The sequence below is a fragment of the Corvus brachyrhynchos genome, unplaced genomic scaffold (genome assembly GCF_000691975.1).
Source record: "Corvus brachyrhynchos isolate BGI_N302 unplaced genomic scaffold, ASM69197v1 scaffold101, whole genome shotgun sequence".
Lineage (NCBI taxonomy): Eukaryota > Metazoa > Chordata > Aves > Passeriformes > Corvidae > Corvus > Corvus brachyrhynchos.
This window is the reverse complement of record NW_008237239.1, coordinates 9,315,177-9,339,033: the sequence shown is the minus strand read 5'-3', so window position 1 is coordinate 9,339,033 and position 23,857 is coordinate 9,315,177. Positions and strand designations below refer to the sequence as shown.

Below are 23,857 nucleotides of genomic sequence, written 5' to 3'. Positions count from 1 at the left end.
GGGAGAGTTGGTGCCCTGGCCAAGAGGACGGCTCCCGGCGCGGCGCCCACCCCCCGCCGGGTAGGGGCGAGGGGCCTGTGCTAGCACGGAGCGCTCGATCTTGCGTGGGGAACGAAAAACGGCCGGGCGGAGTTTAGTACAATCAGTTCTTTGTGCTTACAGAAAGCGCAGAGTAACGTGCACCTGGGGAGCGTCAAGGGTAACATCTCATCCACTTACATAAACAGTCACACCGACTCTTTGCTAGAATTAGTTAGGCTGGCTAATACAAAAAATCTTAAGAGCGACTTGTATTACAAAACAGGTCTTTACAAGCTAAATGACAGCAATACTGAATGTGTTTCTGCCGGCTTATACTTGAGTTTCTCAATCACGACGTACCTAAAAAATATGCACAGGAGGGGGGACGTTCCTCCCCCCGTGCAAATTACAAAGCAGTTGTTGTTATAACACAAATAGAATCTAAAGCCGTCTGAAAAACGTCTACTCCTTTAGTAACTTACCAAGACCTAAAAGTTCAGGTTTTACTTTTCAAAGCTATAAAAATGATCTGGACATCACAATTCAGCAAAATAAACTGCTTATAGCTCTTTTGGGTCAGAGGTAGGCACCTGCACCATGCTTTTTGCTCAGCAGTGTTGACTTCCCAGGGTTTTTTTAGGAAAAACAACAAAGCTTTTCACTGCCTCATGGATTTCTACCGGTGAGGTAGAACTCAGATTTTTGTGAGATCCAAATGCAGGAGCAAGCACATGTGTAATACCCTCCTGATTGCCTTCAGTTACTTCGGGTTTGCTCTTCTGCCGCAGACTTACTTGAACTCCCGAATAGCACTAGTTACTGGAAGACCTCAAAAGCACGGACATCATTATCGTTACCTGATTTTGCAGGTGGGGAAACACATAAAAGTTGAATGACCTGCTCAGTCTCACTACGCAGAACAACAGCAGGAGATCCAGGTCTTTTGAGCCCTAAATCAAGATCCTGTGTTTAAGCAACACTAATCCAAACTCAGTATGATTCACGAATTTACATGTCAGCCTTGTATGTCTTAGTCCATTTCTTTGTATAGCAGATAATGGGTGGAAGCAGATTTGCCCAGCTCATCCAGTGTGTGAGCTGTCTCAGGGGTAGGATGTGGACAAAGACTACCTAAGTAGCACTGAGCAGTGCTGTTGCCTATTGCTTTCTGCACTGTTCTCCTTGATTTGCTTTCTGTTATAAATTCATTGACTTTGAATTCTGAATTGCATTTCCCCACCACACATTTAAAGCAGAGCTATGTCTAGAAAGAAGGTGAGTGTCTCACTTCTCAACTTCAGCGTTCCCTGTTTGAGGAACTGTATGAATTTGTACTTTCTCCTGTACATTTATAAACCATTTACCCTTTACTGTTCTTCTGTGGTGCTTCCTGATAAGAATCACAAAGCACTTCATAATCACCAAACTGTCATGTTTACTTCAGGTATTGGTATGTCTCTACTTTCACCTCTTTCTTTTTTTAATCACTTATCAGCTAATCACTAGCTCAGAAGAAGCTTCTCAAGGACAATTATAAATAAATATGCGTATACTTGAAAATACTGCACCTGATAATTTGAGGAGATTTAACTCCAAAGACTGAGAGATGTATGATAGAGACTGATATCTTTGGGAGTGCTCATTTCTCTTAAGTTGCACAGAGAACAACTCTTCTGACCTGTTTGAGATATGTTTCAGAGCTTGTGATACTGTTTATCCTAACAGTGCTTGTTTTCCTCCTTTTCATACAAGGAATATGACATGCTCAGATGAAAATGTCTCCAGTAGAGCTCTGAAGTTAGGCTAATGAATTGTACTATTTCTTTTTACCTGACAGGTTTAGGTCTTCAAAAGCATTTAATAGAAAGAAAATAGTATGGTGTTCTGACTTCCTAATGGAGAGATCCTTGAACAAATATATTCATACTTCAAAAAATTAGTGTCACAAGAGCCACAGTTGTGCTTTTGCTTCCTTAACTGGTTTGGATGGTAAGTGCCTTTTGTGAGCAGTGATACCCAAAAATATTTTGGAATCTTCACTCCCTGATGATAGATTGAACGGACATGTGCAGTACAGTTTAAAAGCAATAATGTACTGGCCTCCCTTGTTGGCATTTAAAGTTCCCTCCCTCTTCTGTCTCTGATGAAAACCCTCTGAGTGTAAGGGGGGTAGTGACTGCTGGCTGGCTGGCATGGCTGAGATGTCACAGCTCCTGTTACAAAGGCTTCTCCCTCTCAGAGTTATGCTGTCTAAAGCCTCGTCAAGTAAGAGCACTGAGAGCAAGTGCTAAAAGCAGGACTGCAGAACATTTCAAGATGCTGTATCCTCCAAGAATTGCCAGAACGACAAGGCCCCATATGAGATATTTGAACAGTCATTTAAAGGGGCAACTGAAAACTGCCCCGCTGTTTGAAGACATCTGCTCTGTTTTCACAAGTAATGCTAAAGATTATGATCACAGAAAGAGATGAGATGACAGGGCAAAACATTATCCCTTTCTCTTCTCTCAGCACTTTTCCACACACTTACCAATGCTAAAACACTCAGTTGTGCTGTTTACTTAAAACACAGCAATTTGTCTTTTTTCTCTGTGAAGCTTGAGAGGGAAACTTAATTTTGTATAGGAGAAGATTATAGTAAAAGATTATAATTGCAGAAAGTACCTGGAACTACTCAGAATTTGATGGCTACATTTGAAATTAAAAGTTGTATATTAGAAAAAAAATGGGCTTCTTTGAAGTTTATTTAAAAAAAAATTAATACCAGTTTTGTAAGTTCACCTGTCTGTATAAGGTCTCTAAAATTCCCAGGGTTTCCAGTCTTCCTGCTCTATCAAAAGACAGCAGACCCATCCTTGATGCTGCGAGGTAAAAAACAAAGAAAAAAGAAATCTCTCTTCAGTTTCTTCAATTCCAAGTCAAAAGCATACACTGTATATACATTTTGACATCTCTACACCAAATTATGCACGAAGAGTAGTAACAAAACTAGAAATACTGAAGTTTGATAATGCAAGTCACAGTGGTGATACAAAGATATGATTGTGATTTCACAAAGAATTTGTATAACTCTTCTGCCTGAATATTGTCTTGGTAGAAAGCAATCGCCATAAACTAAAGCCCCAAGGCAATGAATATTCTCTTGCACAAAGAAAAGGCTGTGCAGTGGTGTTGAAAAACCTGGATGTCTACTTAGTGTTGAGTCAAAGCTGGCTCAGGTTCTCAGATGGAGGCACTCCAATGTGTTTCATAGTGACAGTGATACTCCGTGAATGATGTGACTTTTCACTATGCCTGGGAAATTGGCAACATGCAGCCCTGTGTTAGCCAGTGTAAGTAAATACGCACTGAGTCAGTATTAACTGGTGGAGGTTCTTTTTCATCTTGTGTATGCTCTTGAAAGATCTCATAAAAGCTGGAAAGTTTTCATAGACTTTCAAGAGCCAGAATTCACTGTGAAAGCCCTAATGGCTCTTCCCTTCTTGAAAATAAACCAGCCTCCCACTCCAAGTGAATTTTTCCTTCCTTACTGTTCTTGTGCTGACTCATTTTATCCCTGTCAATTATATAAATGGATTTGTCTTTCTGAAGGATGAGCATTTGTATCTCTATACCTGTTATTATCCTTAGGCCCAGGTCCACAAAGCAACTTAGGTTTTGCCATGTGTTTGGGTTAGGCACGCAGCTCCAAGATCAGATAAGACAATTTGGTCAGGGTATCCAAGTTTACTTCAACTCTCATCTCTTTGCTGTGTGGTATCCCAAAAGGCATCTGCTGTAGAGAAATACTGAACAGAATTACAATGGAAGGGAGCAGTGATAAAAGGAGCCCAGAGAGACAGATATTCAGGCTTTCTCTTTGGTAGGAGAATGCCCTTTTCACTGAAGTCCACTCCTGTCCCCTCTCCTGCCTGTACTTTTTGGTCTGCCTGTGGGAGAACTGGGGAATGGAAAAAGATATTCTAAAGCAATTTTCCCTCTTCCTGACAGTCTAATTATTACATGTAAAGCATGAAGAACTAGATCATCTCCTTTGCTGACAGTTTAGTTTCATTCAGAAATAATCTAAATGCTGTGCACTGTGCTGACCTTGGGATAAAGATGCTTACTAGATCAATGTCCTCGGGGATTTAGATGAGAGCATGTCTAACTAACAAATCGGAAACAGGTGGAAGAAATAAAAATGCAGTATGAGTGTCAGCACAGGTCAAACACTGGTGCTCACTGGCTTGCATAAGAGCAGAACTTAGGAAGCTGAGGAGTAAATACCTAGTGTATCTCTTGTGAACCTGTAAATGTTAGACATCTAAATTCTACAAAAGTGAAAATTAATTTTAGAAAACCTTTTGCGTATGGACATCACTCTATCTCTTCTCTTTATACACAGTGAAATAATGCAATGAGATTCTAGTCTCATGAAATATGAGCCATTGCTTTAGAGAGGTATGGCTTTTCTTAACTGGAGTACTTACAGAATAAGGTTCAGCAGTCTACAGGGAAGATGTGAAATTTTGCTTCGTGGTTGAACATTTGCCTTGGTTCTGGTTTGGGAATTCCTCTCATAGCATATGGCTAAGCTAGGAGACTCCCTGCCTCAGGACTGTTTGCACAGGTTTAAAAGGCAAATGGATAAAGTAATTGAGGAAAGAAATCCATGAAAAGTTATTAAATACATTCTCTCTGGTGCAGGAGAATCAAAATTACTGTGTCTGTCTCTTCCCTTTCCCTCAGTCACTACATTTTTGCCCTGTTTTCTTACTTTTTCTGAGTCACTTGCTGCTGGCTGTTTCAGAAAGATCCAATTCTAGATGGATCCTTAGATGCACCCTCTGCAACAGTTTGTACCTTTCTGTGGAAGAGAAGCTTCAGACCAAGAGCCAATTGTAAAGCAGCAGTACAAGCAATTTTCAGTGTAAGTACACTTACAGCAGTTTCCCTTTGACTTAACTCTTGACTTCAAGTCTTGATATGTCCTAGTGCGAGATCACACTAAGGCATGCTTACTTCCTTCAGGAACAACACAATCTACCAGAAAAGTCAAAGGAGATAGAGAAAATGAGTAATTCTATAGGAAAAATGTTTAGAAAGATCAGTTAGGACTGTGGTAACCACTGGATTGGTTTTTTAGAGTTAAATTCAAAGAAACTTATTTATGTAAACATTCTAACAGTTCAGGGAGAATTCATTCTGCATTATTCCTTCTCAGACTGGTTGGTTCCTATACTGTGAAATAAACTTTTTTTTTTTTTTTTAATGAGTACTTTCAAAAGAAATCAATACAATATATGCTTATGTGCTTATAAAGTCTCACTCAAGTTTACTCAATCTGCTGATTATAAATTGTTTCAAATTAGACTTCTAAGATGCACTGACATGATAAATGTGTCAGTATTTCCATAATAGTTATCACATCATTTTTGAAGATCTGTTGATCCTTTAGCACTTGATACAGCTTTAGCAGGAATTCCACTGACTATATTTTTGTAATCCTATTACAGAGACACTGCATCTTAAGAATTTTTTTAAACATTTTCCTCAGCTGTTTTTCCCTTACGAATACTTTCTCCTCTTTTATTTTACCTTTTTATTTTCTGAATAAACATTTAACAGCTGAATGTACTTTTCTCTGCTTATATTGTATATTGATTATTCTTTGCCCTCAACTTGTTCTAAACATTAATAATCAAGATTTTTTCTTTTACTAATGACACTATCAATCTTTAATCCTTATGCAATAAAACAAATTTGTCTTCTAAGCATCAAAGATATATTTCTGTAGTCACTTATAAAACAGATTTTAACATCTTGCACAAATCTGCCTATTGATTAAGTTCTACTCAAAGTAGTCTCAGAGAAGCCGTACTTTAAAATGTTGTTAAAAATTCACCAAATAAGTGGACTGTAAGTCTTACTGCACTAATGCAGGCCAACAGTTGGTGTCCTATTGTGCTAAATGCTTTGAAAACACAATGAAATCAAAGTTCTCTGAGCCAAACAATTTATGTTTAAAAGAGATGATACCCATCAGTAAGTGTTCCAAGAGCAGATTGCTGGGTATCTCAAAACTGTTGCCAACCAATACATTAACTGACTTGGTGCTGTGCCTCAAGGCTGGAAACACTGTGTTCAGTGCTACAGTGCTTCATGGGATTGGCCAGGATGTTCAGGAAAGACCATTTCTTGCTTTGGATCAGGCTTTTCTGTTCCTTGTGCAGGGAACATCTACACTGGGGGATGTTCTGATAAATCTAAGAGGCGTGATAGTTGGAGGAGACAGTCACCTTGCTTTCACTCTGTTGCACAATTTGCTATGGACTGTAGTGGAATCTAAAGCAGTGTTCTGGCATCCATCATTCTGGAAAGGGAAACAATGTTTGATATTTGCTTAGATCTTGATAGTAATTGAAAGTAAATGAAATGTTTGAAGTGAAAAAAAAGAAAAACATTGAGCAATTTAGGTTGAAGGAGCCTTCTGGAAGTCATGTAGTCCAACTCCTGCTCAAAGCAGATACAGCCAGATCAAATGGCAATGGATCTTGTCCAGTCCAGTTTTAAATGTCTCCAAGGATGGAGATTTCACATCCTCTCTAAGCAACTTGACCTAGCTCATGGTGAAAAAAATTCCTTGTATCCGGATTTTCCCGTATTGCATCCGGACACATTCCCTCTCGCCATTATCTCTGTGCACCTCCAAGAAGAGTCTGGATCCATCATCTCTAAAGGCTTCCTTTAGGTATTTGCATGGACCAGTATAGGCAAGTATGACAGTTTGGCATTTGAAAGAAACATGCTGGAACAGAACCAAATAACAGTAAATAACATCTTGGATGATTTATTTGTTTGTTTTCCACACTGATTCTAAAGGTTCACAGAAATTTCTGTACAGCCAGTCCCATGAAAACCACAGAGTGAAAGAAGAACTCTGTAATTTTCAGTCTGGCCTTGTGCATAACAAGAATAACCCAACTAAAATACCATAGGCAGCGGAAAGATAGTTAAACCACTCTGTAATTGACCTCGAGAAGATCTCTCTAATACAACCACTGAAGGGCATAGATTAAAACTGCCCCTGGGGCATTCTGATAAAAATTGTATGTATTTGGGTTGGGTATGGAATAGGAAGGACACTGCTAAAAGCATAGGCACTGCTGCAGTCTGTAGGGCAGCTCAGTGCTATTCATTGACAAAAGTGGTTTGAGATACACCAAGGGTTTCAATAGTCCTTGTAGCAACTTGGCATCAGAAGGGACAAAAAATGGTGTACAGCCCCCTCCCTGCCTTGTACTTGTTCTGTGGACTGTAAGTGTCAGAATGGTGTATTTCAAGAATGGTCTTCTGGGAAAGGAATCCACTTCATTTGCTTTCCCATGGAGATTTCACACAAACAGACATTAAAACTTGAAATGTGTGTTATTTTAAATAGGAAAAATCAAGGGAAAACATATCCTGACAATCCATCACATACGTGTTACATCTCACGAAGGAGGAACAGTGTTTCCCTCCCTTGATATCCCCCTTAGAGCTTACAGTGCACAAGTAGAACATGTCATGGCATTAGTAGCCCTTGTGGAGGTCAGATTTGATAGGTGTGGCTGGAGCTGAAGTGCTCCTTTGCTGCGCCAAAGGAAAAAGAACCCTTTGGGACCAGTGAAACAAGGAAATAAGATACTCTAACCAAGTGATCTCTTCAAAACAACCCTCTGAGAAAGATACTGGACTATGACTCCTATTTTTAGTGAGGAATCATATTTAAAGTCTAATGTTAATCTATTCTCTTGGCCAGTTAATATCAAACATAATTAGTGCTAGATGTTTATATAAAAACCCCAACAACTGCAGTGAGGTTTTGGGAGGTGGCTGCAACTGGGCTTTGACATGTCTGGGGATTTCTCTGCTTGGCTGTTGATCAAAATCATAACATTTTGCCAAAGTGCCATTTGATTGCGGAAATAAACTATTCCTTCCTTTTCAGAGCTGTAGCTAAACTACTGCTTGGAATATAAAATGCTAATATGTAGTTAATAAAACAAGTGATCTAAGAGGCAAGAGTAATACTAAATATTCCTATCACAAAGGCTTAAGGGTTTGTGAAGCCCAGATATTTAGCTGCATTTGTTCATTATGTCCACCAATATTTTCCACTCTCCTTACAATTAAAATATTCTGGGAACAATACACATTAATCTTTAAGCTGTATGTACTCAGAATAGTTGCTTACATGCATACGTATTTATATATATACACGCATTTAAATTTTTTCTCAGACTGTCTTTCTAATTTTATGAATCATAAAAGTACTGTTCCTTAGGGATTCCTGTGAAACTTCTCTACCCCTTACTTGTTCCTCTTGCTCTAGCATAAGAAAATACCCACGATCACTTCTTTGATCAAAAACATAACTACTTCTGCTGCTGAATATATCCAGGAAGACAATTCATTTGGCTTTTTTTTTTCCCAAGCTGAGTGCTTCTGGAACCTGGCTGTGATTAAAGCTGTCTCTTGAGTACATCAGGAAGGTTTTTAACACAGTTTACAGATCAGAGAAAAAGGGTGTCTCACTCTGAGAGTCACAGTGATTATGAATTTGGGAATCAACTAAGGGTTTACAGATTATTTAGCCAATAATGATTGATTATCATTTTGTGTCCTCTCAGGTGGAAATCCTTGATTGGGAGACAAAGAAACAGCTATGCTTCCTAGATAAGGTAAAACAAAAATCTGTTTAATAGGTGACTTTTTTAGAAATTACTAACTTTTCTTAAATAGTGTTTATGAAGTGTATTTAATCTCCTGGTAGCCTTTCCTTGGCCATTTGCAACGATTATGCTAACTTCATACTGACTACATTGTACTTCAGCCCTTTTCCAGAAGGAGCTTTTGGCCAAAAAGGACAACTTCAGTTGCTTTACTAAGAGGGTGCCAGTTGTGTGGTACTCAGAAGCCATCAAATCGCCACTGCTGTAGTAGTAACTCTTGATCACTGCTAGAGAATCTGCCTCTGAAACAGGTGTCAAAATTTTTTTTTGGTGTTAGTTCTTTGAATCCTTCATACCAAGGCTAGACATCTAGAAATAGTTACATCGTCTAAGTCACATTTCTATTTGGCTTAATAGACTTACATGTAGTAGTTGTCTTTCAGAATATGCATCTTACATTTACAATATTTTTGTTGCCTAGGTGGAACCAAATGCTACAATTAGAGAGATCAGATTGATGTTCCATAAATTATGTGAGTATAACTTCCGCAGCAGCTTGCATCACATCAGAATATCCAGTACATAAACAGGAAAGAAATACATAATTTGAAACATGATAGACACACACATAATGCTGATAACCTGTGCATGAATGTGATCACAGTGAAATTGCAGTTAATTTATTTCATCCTATCCTGATACATCTTTATATTTTTTTCTGCTGCGTAAATTATCACCTATATTAGTGTTGAAGTTCAGCTTGTTATATTGTGTTCATTACAGTAGTGGATGATCTAAACTGAACATTGTATATCACACAATTCTGTATGGTCTTACAGATCCTCGGTGGTATCCAGCAAGGCAGTCAATAAAACTTGACCCAAGTAAGTACTTGTGAGGTCTGGAGGAACTAAACTCTGAGCAGGGGCCTGGCATGAAAGGTGTACTTAAGGCTATTAGCACTTAAGAATCAGTTTCCAGCTATGTTAATTAGCACTATGAAGGCTGAAGAGAATCCAGAACAAATACAATTCTTTAGAAGTAAACACAGTTCCACCCTGGTGTTTGGTAATTAAGTCAGGAGTTTGCACATTGTTCCAATGCACTTTCTAACTATTGAGCACTGTTGCTTTCCAAACAGGCAGCACAGGATCTAGATACTCACTTCCCTTAGCTGCAGTGAAATGATCTCCATGATGATGCTCAGCTTGGAGTACCAAAAAGGGCTGTGAGTTTGAGCTATCAATTTACATAATCCTCTGCTGTCAGACAGGAGTTACAGTTCTTTTGAGGGAAGCTAATGCAGAACACATTGCCGTGGACGTAGCAATTGCTGACAGCTGGCTGACTTCATTAATACAGTTGTAGGTATTGCTACTAGAAGCCTCTTAACATGGCCTGAGTGCACAAAAGAAAGTCTTAATTGCCAAACTGTGTTCATCTTAGCTAAAATGTAGCACTTTCTTCCTTTGCTTTCATTAAAGATAATTTTATTTAATAAGTCCCTTGAAATTCTGCTGATAAAGATTTACTCACTGTGTAAAATCTATCCATGGAAAACAGATATATGATTATCTTGTTTCCTTCTTTGAAGGTCTCCCTTGTCAGATTCCTCTATGAATTTACATAGTGAGACTTGCCATGAGAAAATGCTGGCCTTCTGGAGATTCCTCCAAATCTAGGCATTAAAAGGTCAGGTTTTGTGAAATCACCTCCTAGCTGATTGGTTGGGAAAAGAAAGCCAATGAAAATTTCTATAGGAGAGTTTTCCGATCACATCTTATCCTATCTTCTGTTTGATGATGAGCAATGAGAAGTGCAGAAGAGAGAGGAGAGAGACAGGTGCAGCTGACTAGGAGGTCAGTGTACTGTGATAACGGGCATTGACCCATCAACAAATTCTGCTGTTAGCAGCGATGAAGCAAGTCTATTAGACTAGGCAGGCACATAGGACTGAGAATTCTCTTAACTGTTTTGGTGTGAATAGAGGATCCATGCTTATATGTGATTACAGGGATAAATAAAAATTAAGTATAAATATTCTTAGTCTGTTTATTGAGATTCCAATAACCCCACATCACATCAAGGAGTCTCACAGATTGGTTAATGCACCATATAAAGCTAGTATGCTACCAAAGTGGACTTGAATTTCACTAAGATGTAATTCTTTCCTTCTCAGAAGGAAAGTCCCTGAGGGATGAAGAAATCCTGCAGCACCTCCCTGTTGGCACAACTGCTACCTTATACTTTAAAGATTTAGGGCCACAGATAGGATGGACTACGGTGAGCTCTGCTTCAAGTCTGAGCCATTTTAATGGCTAGTTTTCCATAGTTAATCCTTACATCACTTTTTGTTTCTCTCCAATATTTCTGCATGACGTCTGCTCTGATAGTGGATTCAGGCAATGAATCCTCATTGCTTCAGTTCATTTAATCAGGGAAAGGAGTAACAGTTTGAATGCCTATTTAGTTCCCTGAGAGAGCAGCAGTGCCTGCTGCAGAGTAGGTTGGCTCCACATAACTAAGATGCAGGTTGTAAAATGGATGTCTGCTGCAAAATCATTAGGAACTAGGTATGTAAATGCCTTTGGCAATCTGCTTCACAGGACCTGTGTACCTCCTGACAAAATTAGGATTATACTTCTATGAGTTTGTCCTACAAAGAGGCATGGGAGTAACTTCACATGTCAGTACTTGAAGTGACTTCAACAATAAAATGCATAAAAGTAAGATTAGTTGCTGTCTGCATGTGACTGTGTCCCAGGATGCCAGTGACAGGCTAATGACAGCTGATAATTTCTGCAACATTAGCAGCCATCCACAAAGACCTTGCATATTTACTGTCTTAGCTCAAATGCAAATTTTATCACAACTCACTTGGCAGGCAACCCAGCACTGCTGTTTATGCAGTGAGGTGACCAATGACCCTCCCAGCTCTCTAGAAGGTCCTTGCTGCACAGTATTACACTAGTTCCAATGAACAGCACAACATCAAGGGAAAAGTACCTTGTAATTTAAAGGCATATTTACCATTTATTGGCTATGAGACATTAATAAAATCTTGTGTTGATTACAAATAGCAAAGACAACATTAATAGGAGGTAAAATTAAAAAAAAAATGTTCTGCAAGACTGAGTCTTCTCGTCATTACTTTAGATGCAATGCTGATGAATCAAGCAGCTATTACTCAATCCAAAAAGACAGGAATACAGGCAAAAACTTCTAATGGCAGTGTAGACTTTCAGACACACGTGCATTAATTTATACCAAAATATCACAGTGCAGAGTAACACCAGGCTTCTGTCATTTCATAATCTGTCTTTTACCTTCTACTCTCCCTGCCCTCCAAGGTACTTCATTCAAATATAAGACAAGAAATACTTCAGTATTATCAAATCAAAAAGATGAACTTCTCATCTGCAAGCAAACCCAATCTTTGCCAGAGAAAATGCTGATCGTAAAAGAAGTCAATAACCCAACTTTTCTGAATATCAAAACAACTCTAAACACACTAGAGAACTGGGATTGTTTGGGTTTCTTTTTTTGTTTGGTTTGTTTTGTTGTTGGGTTTTTGTATGTTTGGTTGGTTTTTTTGTGATAGACGTACAATCAATTTCCCTTCTTTCTCCGTAAGTGAGGTATGAGCCTGCCTTCCTCACTTAAAGAAGTGTGGAAAATTCAGCTATTAATATTTGTTCAAAGTTAACTTCAATTTAAAGTGATGTTCCTAAGAAATACACACCTTTCTAAAATGAAATCAATTTCGAGAATAGCTTCTTTGGTTTCTTGTATTTTTTTTTTCTTTTTATTTTCCTCTTAGTATTCCAATTAAAGCTCGTCTGAACATAGAATTAAATTATTGTTTCCCAGGACAACTGCTGTGCTAACTGTTCACACAGATGGGGTCACTGTGAATACTTACGAGCTGTGTTTCCAGTTTAAACAAAATTCATTCAGTAGAAGCAGAACTCCTATTTCTCAAGACAAATTCTTCACCAAATTTCCTTTTAAACCAAAATAAAGCAACAGTTTTTGAGTGCAAGAGAAGGGTGAGAGCTGCATAAATGTAACATGCATGCATATTTGTCATGATCTCTGGGCTGCTGTTATTATCTTTTCATACCTATACTGTGTCTGCTGCACTGGCAATGGCTGTTTGAATGCAACTGAGGCAAATCATTGCAAAATATTTATGTGCATGGCTACCAGTTTCATAGCCCAAGCCCAAACCTTCTACTCCCTCCCTGCCTCTCTTAATGCCATCCTGGATGCGTGGAGGTGTTTATCCCACTGCATTACTTATCACAAAGAAACCAAAGCAAAACCATCATCTAATTCAGCTGTCTAATTATTTTCTCTCTTTTTGCAGGTGTTTTTGATAGAATATACAGGCCCATTGTTCATCTATTTTCTGTTTTATTTCCGCATGACTTTTGTCTATGGACTGGATGAGAGGTTTACATCAAGTCCGCACCCAGTAGTTAAGTAAGTTCGTTTGCAGGCCTGAGCAGTATTTCATGTAGTCTTATTCCAAATGTCTTGCCACACTTGATTTTTTAAGCACTCTTAAATGCTTTTGTCTTGCTGTTTCTAGCTTGGCATGTATCTGCCATTCTTTCCACTACATCAAAAGGTTGATTGAAACAGTATTTGTTCATCGGTTCTCCCGTGGGACTATGCCACTGAGGAATATTGTGAAGGTAAATTGTGTCAGAATCTATCCATAGCTGCTCTTACAAATCCAGCCTAGCCAGCCTATGCTCTGCCTCTGCACCACAGACTTTTTTGTGTGGCTTTTGTAGCAGCGCACAGCAAATCTCACCCATAAAGCTGCAGTTCTTTCAGAAGATTTCTTAATGTCACTACTGTATAACCCACATGCTGTCATACTGTTACTATTATAGGAGTGTCATTACTTTTTAGAATTTTAAACCTTCAGCATACCCTTCCTTTTCACTCAGCTAGCTCCTTGGGTGTGAAGGTTTTAGTAACAAGTTAACTTTAAAGGTAGCACAGGCAGGCACAGTGGTGGGAGAGCTGCTTTTTTTTTTTTTTTTTTTAAATATTTATGTAACAGTCATTGTATATCTGCTTTGCCCTTAAATTTCTCTTCGTTGTTAAGGAACTGTTAATTTACCTTTGATCTGCTGCAAAGCAGCTTAGTTGTTCTACATTTTCTTCTCCACAGGAGCATTCCCTAATGTCACCAGTGCTGCTGTGGCACAGAGCAGGTGTTGGGATGCAGGCTCTGTTTCTTGGTTGTCTGAGAAGTAGTACAGTGACTGCATGGTTATGCATAGGCTGTAGTTATTTTACAAATGTTTGCAACAGAGTACACACTAGTAGTCAAAGGTACACCATATTCTAAGGAAGACCAGAGATTATCAACTGGAAGAGCATTTGGGAATTTTAACATTTGGGATTTAGACAGTTCCTTGTAATTTGCACCATGGCAGTGATACTTCTAGCAGCTGAAGCTCTACCTTGTGGCTAACTCCTTACAGCTGTCCAGTGGCTCTGGTCCTTTGGTGATAGCTTCATGCTTTCAAAAAGGGAAGGTCTGTAGTGGAGCAGTGGCCCTTCAAAAGAATCCTCCCCAGAAATTTATTGAGCTTTCTGCAGCACAGGTTGTTAAAAGGTTCACAGATCTTGTTCTTGACACAACAGATCTTGCAGATCTCTTGTTCTTGACACAACAGTAGCTAATGCATGCTAAACAGCAGATAAATGAGCAACTTTACCTTGAAAAAACAATCAGTGTGATAATTCTTTTTCTCACTGCCGTCTCTGACAATACTTGCTCCTTTCAGACCATACAAACTCTTGTTGCTAAAATTGACATTTGTACCAGTCATTCTGATCATTCTGACCTCTTTTCCATCTTCTCAGGTTGGTGGTGCTTGCTTTCATCTGTAAAGTTGCTCACAGTTCTTATTCTACCTGCTTAGCAATGCTTGGGTTTGATTTGCTTTTATAATTTCATTGGCCTCGGTGGTGTTACTCCAAAATTGTGCCAGTGTGAAAAATATCACACCCTTTTTAAGTTTTTCCATCACATACAAGTGGTAGACAAAGCTTCTTGCTTTCAGTGTTTGATCACGTACACAGCAGATACAGATAGCTTATTTCCTAAGTGCAGTGGAATGCTACATGTACAAGAGACACTTTAGTTTCAATAAGCAGAAGTCTGAGATGGGAATTGATGAGAGGTGTGATTTTAATCCTTTTTTCCCAAATGAAACTAGGAATAAATTATGCCCTACAATGGAGCAGCTTCACCAAAAGCAGTGCATACTAACATAGTATAATTTTTTCTAAGATGTGATTTTTCTAGGCATGGACAGGTAGAATACCTGCTTTATCTGGACCTAATAACTCCTTTAGGGTGAATAAGATAGGGATAAATACAAAAATTGCATGGTGATAAAGGAACTAATTAAAAGAAAGACAATTATGGTTGTGCCAGAAAAGGATCTGTCAGACCTTTAATAATAGGGAAGTATCAGTAGAATTCCTCAAAGATTAGTCTCATGATTGGTCTTTCATGGTCTTTCTTTACCCATGAACATTTTTGTGAGTAAAAAGAAGGGATATCATCACTTTGTAGAAAAACATCTGGAGGAAAGAAAACATTAGATCTAAATAAATACCGTTTAAACCAGAAGACAATATAAGAAGACAAACAGAAGGGTACATGCTGGTCATGAATAAACATAGGTAGGACATGAAGAACTAGAGATTGTCAATTGCAGTAGAGAAGACAAAAATCCTAACCATAAGTTTGGGAACTTAGGAATAATTTATTTATGAGATCCCTGCAATATCTGAACTTGACCCACAGCATTATAAGAGATTGTTGTAAAGCTTTATTATTCAAGAGTCACAGAAACTCTTTCTTTCTTTCTTTCAAGCGAGTTTATGAAGGCTGTATGTTCCTATCTGAACCTCACTGGAGGCATTTGTATGAGCAATAAGGATTCAAGTGGCAGCTGGACATTTACAGTGTTACTGCTAAGGTCCTTAGCAGTGATAGACCCCACTCATTTTAAATCTCCTTTTCTTATAACTGAGGAATACTCTTGCAGTAAATCATGTTCTTTGGCTGAATAGTACTTGTTCAGTTTAATTACATGTATTGCTGGGGACTGAGCCACAATAATTCATTTATTTAATTTTTCTTTACTGAAATCCATTGCCATATGTTCCATCCTGTGCCAAGCCCTGAAGCTAGGAGAAGGTTTTTCTGAAGATGCCATTCCAAGATTACAAGAAACTATTTCCACCTAAGTTTGTACAGCAGTTATTAAACTGTAAGTGCCAGTTGAAGAAGCTAGTGTTAGGGAGGAAGCAGTAGTTTATGGATAGGACACTACCTATATTGGCCCCCACTGGAATCACTCTCTTGGTTCTGCTGCATTTCCTGGGGGAAAATGAAGTCATCACAGGGAAGTTATTTAATTTTCTGCTCATTTGTCCCACCTGATTTGTAATTACTGGTTAATAATTTGCTCTTTCTCATCAGTTATCTCTTATATAATCTCAGAGCAAGGACATACTATGTGCTTGTATTACAGCATACCCAAAAGGGTGTCCATTTTGTCTGAGGTCTCTGGGCACTGCAGTGGTTCAATTAACCCTGAGAAGAAAGTGGAAATGCAACTGAATGTTTGATACAACTGTTTGTGGCAGATGAGGGGGCACCAGCATTTTCAGAAAAATGCACCATCAGACACTGCAGTCAGCTAGTGCAGGTTGGAGATGCTGAGGTAATCACTTTTGCAGGGTATTATTGCTAGAAATGCAGTTCTGGTATATACAGGGGGAAAAGACTGCAAAATTCAAAGCAAAAAAGTTAGACCAGTCAGGACAGTAAAAAATGCAGCCTTGGATGGGATTTTTGCCTGCATGAGCAGGAAAGGAAGCTGTGAAGGAGAAAGCAGAAACACCTAGAAATGTCTAAGGTATAGGAACCTAATTGGAAGGCCAAGAAAAAGAAAGGACCAGAGAGCATAAGAGGACCTTTACCAGAAAGAGTAAGAGGATCAGAGTTTTACTCAAAATTGAAAGTAGGATGCAAGGAAAGATAAGGCAAAGAAAAGAAGAGGAGAAGTGGGGAAAGGAAAATAAAGAGCTCAGTTGTGGTCTTGCTGAAGTCCAGGTGATAAACAAACATACCCTAAAACATTAAAAACTGAGGCACTAGGTTGGGTAAAAGAAGACTCAACTGATGAGAGGCAAATGTATTAGCTGTCAATGAGGGTTAAAGTCTGTCTGCAAGAGAATGGCACCTAGAGGTCAGAGCACAGAGCAAGAAGAGGAAGGGGCCAAGAAAGGGCCTTCCTCCCACCTACATATATATAAGGAGGGAGACAATAACATGTCACCAAGATACCAAAGCAGCAATGAGTCAGAAAAAAACCACAGGAGGCAGGGCCAAGGAGACCAAATAAGAGATAAAGATTGTTGTTGTAAGTAGTTTTTTCATGGATGAAGTCTGTGAACAAGCACTGAGATTGGTCAGGAGTGAGTCAGTACATCCATTACTGACAGCTGTGTTATCAGAGTTTAGAGAGTGGAAACTGCATCGCAGGAACACAAGGACAGCAGCAAAAGTGACAAACTGAAGAAATCATAGTGAAAGTGCAGAGGAAAGCATCAGGCAGAAAAAGTTAAGGCATAGACAAGAAAGAAAACTGATGGGGTGAAGGAGAAGAGGACAGGAGACTGGGCAGAGCAAAATAATAAGCAGAGAAGAGAGGACAGTGCCCAGATCTGGTCTTACAGTCTCAGGGGTCAGCAAAACAAGTTTCTCTTGAACATACAGTCTGTATGCACTTCAACTTTGCCCAATGGCTTGCCAGACAAGATAAATTTGTTTTCAATCATATGATCATACTTTCTAAAACTGTTTGTAAACTTCAACAGCTCCAAGATATTTTAGAGGGAATCTTAACTCTAGGAGCACTACTTCCTTTCTGTTATTTCCTGTTACCTGCTCCCACCTACCACACTTAGTACTGAATACTTGTTGTATTATCAGCAAGTTGAAGGATTGTCCAATTCATTGTTATCAACAGTCCTTGCAGTCAATATTGGCCTAAAAGATTGTACTAAAACAAAGAAAAATTGCCTGTTTTTCAGAACTGCTTATATTACTGGGGATTTGCAGCTTGGCTTGCATATTACATCAATCATCCTCTTTACACTCCTCCTTGTAAGTAGCAAAACAACCCTCAATGATTTAAGTATTTATGTATGTACTTTCTGTACTAGTACTTATCATATGTAAACTTTTTTTTTAATAGCTTACGGGAAAAAACAGATAAATTTTGCTGTGATCATGTTTCTGGTAGGTTTCTTGCTCTTTCTATAAAATGCTAAAATATCTTGCTTTATTTCTTCTCTCATATGAGTGGAGGAGTGAGTAGGATAAGCAGATACTTAGAACTTGAACATTTGGGACATACTACTAAAGCTGACCGCTTGCATGCAGAACAGGTAAATCTGTCAGTTTTTAACATGATTTTGTACACAAAGGAATATTTTGATTCAGTATCTATTCCAAGACTAGGATATTCATCTGCTGGGATGATCTCTCAGAGTCTTTAAAAGTTTGTGACACTGTGTTTAAAAGCCAGTGAGTTTGTTTTGTGAACTGTTTATTGAGTGTTAAGAATCACAACAGATCATAAATCTCAGAGAACTAGCCAACTAAGGAAGTATGTTGCTGATAATTTCCAGTGATAGAGTTTCCTTTTGCTGAGCTTCAGAACCTATTTTCCTTATGAATCAAAATTCTTCAGTCACTGTTCATTCTCACAATTCCTAGGAACATTTCACACAAGCAGAAGCAATGCTACTGTAGCCAATAAAGATGTACCTCCGTACAAAGATTTTTCCTATGTATGTGTAACTTGTTTAGAACATCAGCTGTTCACTTGCTTTGACAAACGAATCATCAGTGACTGCAGGATCCCAAAGCAGCTTCCCAAAGCAGCAGATTATGTGAGGTCATAATCTATTCACATTTTATGGAGAGACTCCACAACTGAAAGCACAGAGCTGGAAATAAAACTCAGGAACTTGAGCCACTAGTCATTTACTTTAATAGTTATGCATTGCAGACACTGGAGGCTGTCCATAATCTTATAAGTGGGTCATTTCAATACTCTCTCTTCATAATTGATTGGGGAAGCATTCTTTAAAACCAGTGAAGGAAGCTGGGTCAATTACATTTCATGATTCATATCAATTATACTCTAAAGAAGAAAACTTACTTCGAGACCAAACTGTATCTTCCTTGGGATTTTAATAACTTTGGAGAAACCAAGACTATGCAAATAATTTTTAGATGTTTTTAAAGGCATAAGAATGATCAAAAGATAAAGCAAGTCTCTCCCAAGTTTACTTCTATCTCCTGTGGTTTATTTAGTTTTCAAGGGAATTATGTAAGTAGTAAATTTGATCTTTTGGACATGGAGTCCACATTTTCTGAAAAATATAAATATATAACAGAGTATAATATGGACTCATATTTGAATGGAGATGTTTCATCCTTCTGTCAGCAGTCTTGGTTAGGGATATTTATGATGTTTATAATAGATGATTTTCCTTCTCTTAAATATTTTAAAAGACCCCAGGAAATAACAAAAGAAAGAAAAACAAGTAGAAGGGAAGAACTTTTTTAACTCTGTCATACTTTTTCTTGCAGCTGTGTGAAGCTGGAAATTTTTCCATTCATGTTGCACTCAGTGACCTCCGGAGAAATGGTAAAAACTGCATTATCATTTTTCAGTTTTACAGCCAGTCAGTACTCCTTCAGTTACTCTGCTTCAGGAAAGACCTGATCCTGGGGGGCATTGATACCCCTCAGCTGACTGCTGTGGGAGCATGGGTTGCTCAGCACTGTAAAGATTGGATTCTAAGGGAAATCAGACAGTACAAGGAATCCGACATCAGACTGTTGAACAGCACTTCTTATCTTACTGTAACCTTTATTGTTTTGGGCCGGGTTGTGTTGGGGGAGCAGTTCCATTGGTTCAAAGTTCCACACTGCCAGTGCCAAAGGAAACAGTGCTGGTACAAGTTATGTTTTGGTGAGCAAGGGAAAGTTCCCTCACAGTTATCCTATTCCTTCTTGTGAGTCCAGAGGACATCCTGTCTTCCCACGTCCTGTTTGTCCCTCTGGCAGTCATGAGACACAGAAGTAGGCAGTTGGGTTGTCTTTACAGGAAACAATATATTTAGGAGTATGAATATTTTGTGATTTGTTTTCTAATCTATAGGATCCAAAACCCGTAAGATCCCATATCCAACAAAGAATCCTTTCACATGGCTGTTTTTCTTTGTATCTTGCCCTAACTATACATATGAGGTATGTATTTTCAAACAAGATGTTCAGATTTTAGTTTTGCTAAATATATTTTTGTTTCTTTTAGAATGTTTAACATGGAAGAAACCTCTGAAACCATTCAGCTCAATACATTTCCCCTCCTTCCCTAAACCCCATGAAATCAGATTGTGGACAGGAATTTGTCTGCTCTTCCTCCCATCCCTTGAGTCAGTACTGATGTGACTAACCTTATGCACACAGCCCTGACCCTGGGCCAGTGTTGCTGTGTGGCTGCTAGATAAGACAGATACACTGTAAAGTGGGCAAATTTTACAACCAGGAACAGAGAGATTGCCACTGGACATGTGTTGCAATGGGGGGATGGAGGTGTCTGGTGGATTTATAACATAAGAGCCTAGCAATATCACTGCAGGCAGGAAGATAGTGGTCAGACAAATAGAAGATATTGTGATAGAGAAAACAAGCTGAAGTCTTCTTCCCCATTTTCCTAAGTTACACAACCACTTGTGTTGGTGGTGACCGCTGTAGAAGCTGGAATAGTTTATCATTTCATATTCCTTAATCAGGAGCTAAACTCCTGAGTTCAAAAGCAGATAAAGTCAGTGCAACTCAGTCTAATGTTCATTCTTTCACAGAAGGACAGTGTCAGGTTTTAAATTCAGTGGAGATTAACAGATGTTAATGAGAACAGCATTGGGCCTTGGACTATAGAAAGTTACTATTCCTAATACTGATGGAGGTCTGACAAATACAAATTAGGCAGAGAAACAGAAAGGACACTGTTTTAATGCTTAAAATTTTGTCATTGTAATAGCTATGGAAGCAAATATGAAGGTTTTGTTTGTGGTAATAAGGCACTGTTCACCTTTTTGGCTAAAGGTTATTAACAGTAGAAATTGATCTGGCTGACCTTGATTTTTTTATTTACCTATACTAGGACAAGGTTATTTTGATCAATAGAGAGATAAATGCAAATGCTGTCACCAGAAATATTTTAAATTTCCTTGGCCAAAACAGGTGGGGACCTGGATCAGTTTCACTATCATGACTCAGTGTGTTCCAGGTGAGTAATGTTTTGGTGTACTTCAACCTGAAATGATGTCAGCAACAAGGGCATGTTTTAAATCTGATAATGAAATGTATCTTTTTTTTCCCTTCCTTCCAGTGGGGTTGTTCACCTTGCTTTGCTTCATTCAGATGACAATCTGGGCAAAGGATAAACATTGCACCTACCTACGAGAATTCAAGGATTATCCAAGTCACAGAATGCCAATTATTCCCTTTTTGTTGTAAGAAAAGAAGGCTTAATTTGAATATTGCAAAGAACTTCAAGAAGAAAAACCTCAAAAATGTCCTGCCAAATAAATGAATTAATTAAAAGGATTTTGGTGCATGTTGAATCTCCACTGCTAAGGGAAATTGTATGCACTTGAAAGCTACACTTCCTTACATTCAAGAATTCTCAACTCAGAAGCACCTTGAAAAATAAGGCTTCGTTGCACAGCTGCAAAAGAAAGCCCCTGCAGTTCACTGTAACCTGACTTAGATTTTTCTGTGCTAGTCTATTTAGATTGATGGATCAGAAATACTGAGAAGTCTGTGCTGAAAAGCAGCTCCAAATTTAGCGGTGGCATTCTGCAAGACAGAAGTACAGTGGAACGAGGACACACCAGCTAACTACTAGAGCTCAGTTCAGCCAGCATGGCCAGCTGGCCTCAAGACAGTTGCATGATCTGCCTTCTTTGACTTGAAGAGAGTGTGCTGCCTGGAGGCAGGTGCTTATCTGCTGATAACATTACCAAAGAATATGAATGGTTCTTGGAATAAGGAAATAGGCAATATCTCAAAAACCCTAATTTGCCAAAAGAATCTGAAATAAGAAGTATTTATAGTATTTGTGAATGAAATATCCTGTGCTGGGGGTTTTTGTTCATTTTTGGTCTTCTTCATTAGTAAATTGCGTGCTAGTAAATAAGATTCAGAAGCAATCTAACCTATGCCATATCTTTGATATCTGGCCTGTTTTGATATAACATCTCCCTATGATACTAATGGACCTTTTACCTAGCATTTTACATCAGGCTTCTTTGAATAGTTTTTAATACACTTTGTAAATACATGAGGTGACTGCGAGTCCTCCGAATGCTCTTCCTCTTTTTGGAGCCAGGGAGAAAAATCAGCTTCATTTTGGACTTCCTGTGTTTTTTTTGTCACAGGATGTTCTGTGGGACTTAGTTGGGTTTTGTGTAAATTTAGTAAAAAAAGGCTATTGAAATCTATCTGAATGACATTTTAAAGAAGCTATTTTAGAATATGAAGTGAATGCATACAGACTGTTTTGTTTCATAATTAATTTATTTATCTTTAATAGATGTATAGAAAGATTTTTGCAACTATTTGTAAGGGTGAAATATGCAATAAATTCTGGACTATATTTTAAAACCAGTTGAAATAATTATGGCAAAAAGAGAAGGCTACAGCTGGTTGCTGAAGTTCATAATATTTTGTACAGTACAAAGCAAGAGTGTCCTTATAAAAAAAATCTACATCAATTGAAGAAAAAATCTTTCAGCGCAAAAATACATGACCCAGATTTTAATTCTGTATAACATATTTTAGAGAAGATTTCTTAGAAATGGTTAGATCTGGTAGATAACTGAAGCAATACATCATTATGAATTTGTTTTCAGTATTGTTTTTCTGCTGGTTAAACTGTGAACCAGAGGAAAGAGCTAAATGTCAAATGATTTCCCACTGAGTGCAGTGTGGAGTACAAGCAGGTTGAAATTTTCCTTCTGAGGAGGTAGAAAGCATATACCCTATTCACACTTTACGCCCACCTAATGTCCAGTCACAGGGAAGAGGAAAAATTTGGTCTTGTTTAGTAACACAGATATCTTTCCAGGTCTCTACAAGAAAACCAAACTTTTGGCAGATTTGGACATACTCTCTTTCTTTTATCTCCATTTTGACATTTGGCCTCTATTTGAGGCAACTTGAAGATGAGTATGAGATCATTTTAATTAATTTTTTTTTTTTTAAGCGAGTTTACCGTCTGGGTCTGAGATCTGAATTAATTCTTTTCATTCTTGCTGAGACAACCATCTGTTTTCACTGGCAGTCTGGTGAGACAGTGAAGCAATTTCCCAGGACTAGCTTCATCAGCCAGCACTGTTCTTACCTTGATAGTCCTGTGCACTCAGCATGACAGGAATCTGCTTCTAAGCTGGGCAATGCTCTCTGCATTGGGACCTGTCTGCTGACTCGTTGACATAAGGGTTAAACAAGAAAAATCTGCCAGCCTGAAAGTACCAAGATAGAGAATCCATCTTTGATTTTATTTATATGTCAACAAGGAGGAATGATACTTCTCTTCTTGTATCTTATAATGGGCTTAATATTAGAGGAAGATTTTATTCTATAGCAAGGACCTGCCTTTGACACTGTCAGCATGTAGTGTTACTGGTAGAGCAGTAGAAGTTGGCTGTTGCTAGGGCTGTTGTTGAGAGCACAGTGCTCAGAAAGGTGCAAAAAATCAGTGTAATACTGAGTGTGGGAACCTTTGCTTTACCCTTGCTCTGCTCTGGTATGGCACATGTTTGCACTGTGCACACACTAAGCCTGGAGATTATAGGAGTAGTCTATGCAACTGCCTGCTGGTGCAGAGCAGGGGACACCTTTGCTTCTCGGCTGGCTCCAGCTGCACGTGGATGCAAAGGAATTTCCTCATCCTCCATCTGCTGTTTAGCAAAGTTCACAAAAACCTGTACAAGGAAAGCAGAAAATG

General features: G+C 38.6%; 2 protein-coding genes across 10 annotated transcripts in view; one reads left to right on the top strand and one right to left on the bottom strand.

The window, feature by feature from the left end:
- Nucleotides 1-6: 6 nt before the first annotated feature.
- Nucleotides 7-22,736, top strand: TECR (trans-2,3-enoyl-CoA reductase). Its single transcript, XM_017729884.1, has 14 exons — nt 7-2,010; nt 4,814-4,933; nt 8,676-8,726; nt 9,199-9,250; nt 9,557-9,601; nt 10,897-11,000; nt 13,087-13,202; nt 13,312-13,417; nt 17,859-17,931; nt 18,023-18,066; nt 19,429-19,486; nt 20,003-20,091; nt 21,088-21,133; nt 21,236-22,736. Exons 1-14 carry the CDS (start codon nt 2,008-2,010, stop codon nt 21,361-21,363), a joined length of 1,035 nt encoding a protein of 344 aa, XP_017585373.1. The 5' UTR covers nt 7-2,007; the 3' UTR covers nt 21,364-22,736.
- ABCA4 (ATP binding cassette subfamily A member 4) overlaps nt 22,407-23,857 on the bottom strand; it is a 77,899-nt gene continuing 76,448 nt past the window's right edge. For all 9 annotated transcript variants that reach the window (XM_017729879.1, XM_017729874.1, XM_017729878.1 and 6 more), the window contains one exon: nt 22,407-23,834. In XM_017729879.1, coding sequence (XP_017585368.1) covers nt 23,712-23,834 — 123 coding nt within the window. In that variant the 3' untranslated portion in view covers nt 22,407-23,711. The remainder of the gene's footprint in view (nt 23,835-23,857) is intronic.

Excerpts from the sequence above, each read along its gene's own strand:
- TECR (XM_017729884.1), top strand. Across the intron at positions 4,934-8,675 it reads CAGTACAAGCAATTTTCAGT|GTGGAAATCCTTGATTGGGA; the intron begins GTAAGTACACTT and ends GTGTCCTCTCAG. Across the intron at positions 8,727-9,198 it reads AGCTATGCTTCCTAGATAAG|GTGGAACCAAATGCTACAAT; the intron begins GTAAAACAAAAA and ends TTTGTTGCCTAG.